We start from the raw sequence: 2,658 nt of genomic DNA on the forward strand, positions 1-2,658 counted from the left end.
GTATGGGGATAGATAGATGCAGTGTATGGGGATAGATAGATACAGTGTATGGGGATAGATAGATAGATACAGTGTATGGGGATAGATGGATAGATAGATAGATACAGTGTATGGGGATAGATGGATAGATAGATAGATACAGTGTATGGGGATAGATAGATAGATACAGTGTATGGGGATAGATAGATGGATAGATAGATACAGTGTATGGGGATATATAGATAGATACAGTGTATAGGGATAGGTAGATAGATACAGTGTATGGGGATAGATAGATAGATACAGTGTATGGGGATAAATGGATAGATAGATAGATACAGTGTATGGGGATAGATAGATGGATAGATAGATACAGTGTATGGGGATAGATAGATACAGTGTATGGGGATAGATAGATAGATACAGTGTATGGGGATAGATAGATGGATAGATAGATACAGTGTATGGGGATAGATAGATAGATACAGTGTATAGGGATAGGTAGATAGATACAGTGTATGGGGATAGATAGATAGATAGATAGATATAGTGTATGGGGAAAGGTAGATACAGTGTATGGGGATAGATAGATAGATACAGTGTATGGGGATAGATGGATAGATAGATAGATACAGTGTATGGGGATAGATAGATAGATACAGTGTATGGGGATAGATAGATAGATAGATAGATACAGTGTATGGGGATAGATGGATAGATAGATAGATACAGTGTATGGGGATAGATAGATAGATAGATAGATAGATACAGTGTATGGGGATAGATAGATAGATAGATAGATAGATAGATAGATACAGTGTATGGGGATAGATAGATAGATAGATAGATCTCCATTCAGCCGTCTGCAATGTGGAGATGATCAAACATGCACATGCAGGGAGCTCACAGCCGTGATACCCAGGGATGAACCTGGCTCATAGAAATGCTACCACACTGGCCAGAATTGTAAAGAGGGGTCAATATCCATTTGTCATTAGTTTTAGCACCTACGGCCCACTGAAAACCTCTGCTTCATCCGGCTCCTTTAACGCCTCATTCCTCCCCAGCTCCCACAGCGATGGAGAACCAGACGGAGGTGAGTGAATTCATCCTCACGGGCCTGACTGACCTCCAGGGGATGGAGGACTTTCTATTCACGCTCTTCCTGCTGCTCTACGTGGCCACCCTTCTGGGCAACGGGGCCATGGTGGCCATGGTGCTGGCCGAGCCCCGGCTCCACACCCCCATGTACTTTTTCCTCGGGAATCTCTCCTGCCTGGACTTCTGCTACTGCACGGTCACGGTGCCCAAGATGCTGTCTGGCTTCTTCTCAGAGCGTCAGACCATCTCCTTGGCCGGCTGCCTGGCCCAGCTCCACTTCTTCCACTTCCTGGGCAGCAGCGAGGCCGTGCTGCTGGCCGTCATGGCCTATGACCGCTACGTGGCCATCTGCAACCCACTGCGATACAGGCTGGTCATGAGCCCACGGGCCTGCCTGCTCCTGGCAGTGTCTACCTGGGCCACCGGCTTCCTGCACGCCCTGATGCACACGATTATGACCTCCCTGCTGCACTTCCGTGGCCACAAAAATATCCACCACTTCTTCTGTGACATCAAGCCCCTGCTGAGCCTGGCCTGTGACAGCACCCGCCTCAACCTGACCCTGCTCAACATAATCACGGGGGGCATCGTGGTCATTCCCTGTGTGCTCACACTGCTCTCCTACCTCTACATCATCTCCTTCCTGGTCCTGAAGGTGCAGTCGCGGGAAAGCCGGAGAAAGGCCTTCTCCACCTGCGCCTCCCACCTCACCGTGGTGTCGCTCTTCTATGGAGCTGCCATCTTCACCTACGCGCCCCCGTCCTCCGGGGAATCCCCCCAGTGGGACATGGTGATCGTTCTCCTCTACAGCGTGGTCACTCCCGCCCTGAACCCCGTCATCTACACCCTGCGGAACAAGGAGGTGCAGGCGGCTCTGAGGAAAATCCTGCACCGAAGGTTCTTCCTGGATGGGGTGTGAGGAAAGGGAAGATTTTGCTTCTGCCTCTGGCCATGAGGAGGGCTGTGGGGGCTGGGAAAACAGGCAGACATCACTGGGCAGTAGCTCCTCTCGGGATGGTGCCACTTGTCTCTGGGCACCAGGATGCCCAGCTGAGGGACCATTTCATCTTTGCACCTGGGTTGCAAGAGAGATTCATGCAGGAACCTCTGTGCACCAGAGACTCAGCGCTGTGCAGGGGCCATTGCCCGCTGGGTGTGGAGAAGAGGCCGGAGGGGACATTGGGGGTGGGAAGACAGTGTAGGGACAAGGCAATGGCCTGTCAAGGACCTGAATTTCCAAGGGAGAAGCTGAAAAAAAATCCTCAAGCGCTTTGTGGGACCCTTGTCCACCTGGTCTCACCTTCTGTGACGTCGTGGGGGTATGTGTGGGGAGGCGGCTCACGAGGGCTGGGGGCTCCTGCTGAGGGTAACCGTGGCGACCAGGTGACACCTCTGGCTGCAGACAAAGGGGGAGGTGGAGCCTGAGGGGGTTGAATTGGGAGTTGGAAGCTGTGAGTCTGGGCAGGGAGAAACAGAGACAAAGGAGGGGGCCAGGCCCCGGCTCCGGGGGCCCCTCGGGGCCTCCTCTCCCCAACATGGATGGGACTGGCTGTCCCTGCCGGCTGCACTGACTCCTCT

The 2,658-nt window shown here is 52.3% G+C and overlaps 1 protein-coding gene across 1 annotated transcript; it reads left to right on the forward strand.

Annotated features, from left to right (window-relative positions):
* Positions 1-1,057: 1,057 nt before the first annotated feature.
* LOC142005033 (olfactory receptor 12D1-like) lies at positions 1,058-2,172 on the forward strand. Its single transcript, XM_074982710.1, has one exon. It carries the CDS (start codon positions 1,058-1,060, stop codon positions 1,997-1,999), a length of 942 nt encoding a protein of 313 aa, XP_074838811.1. The 3' UTR covers positions 2,000-2,172.
* Positions 2,173-2,658: the final 486 nt, after the last annotated feature.

The sequence above is a fragment of the Carettochelys insculpta genome, chromosome 32 (assembly GCF_033958435.1).
Source record: "Carettochelys insculpta isolate YL-2023 chromosome 32, ASM3395843v1, whole genome shotgun sequence".
Lineage (NCBI taxonomy): Eukaryota > Metazoa > Chordata > Testudines > Carettochelyidae > Carettochelys > Carettochelys insculpta.

Excerpts from the sequence above, each read along its gene's own strand:
- LOC142005033 (XM_074982710.1), top strand. The coding sequence starts at position 1,058 with ATGGAGAACCAGACGGAGGTGAGTGAATTCATCCTCACGGGCCTGACT.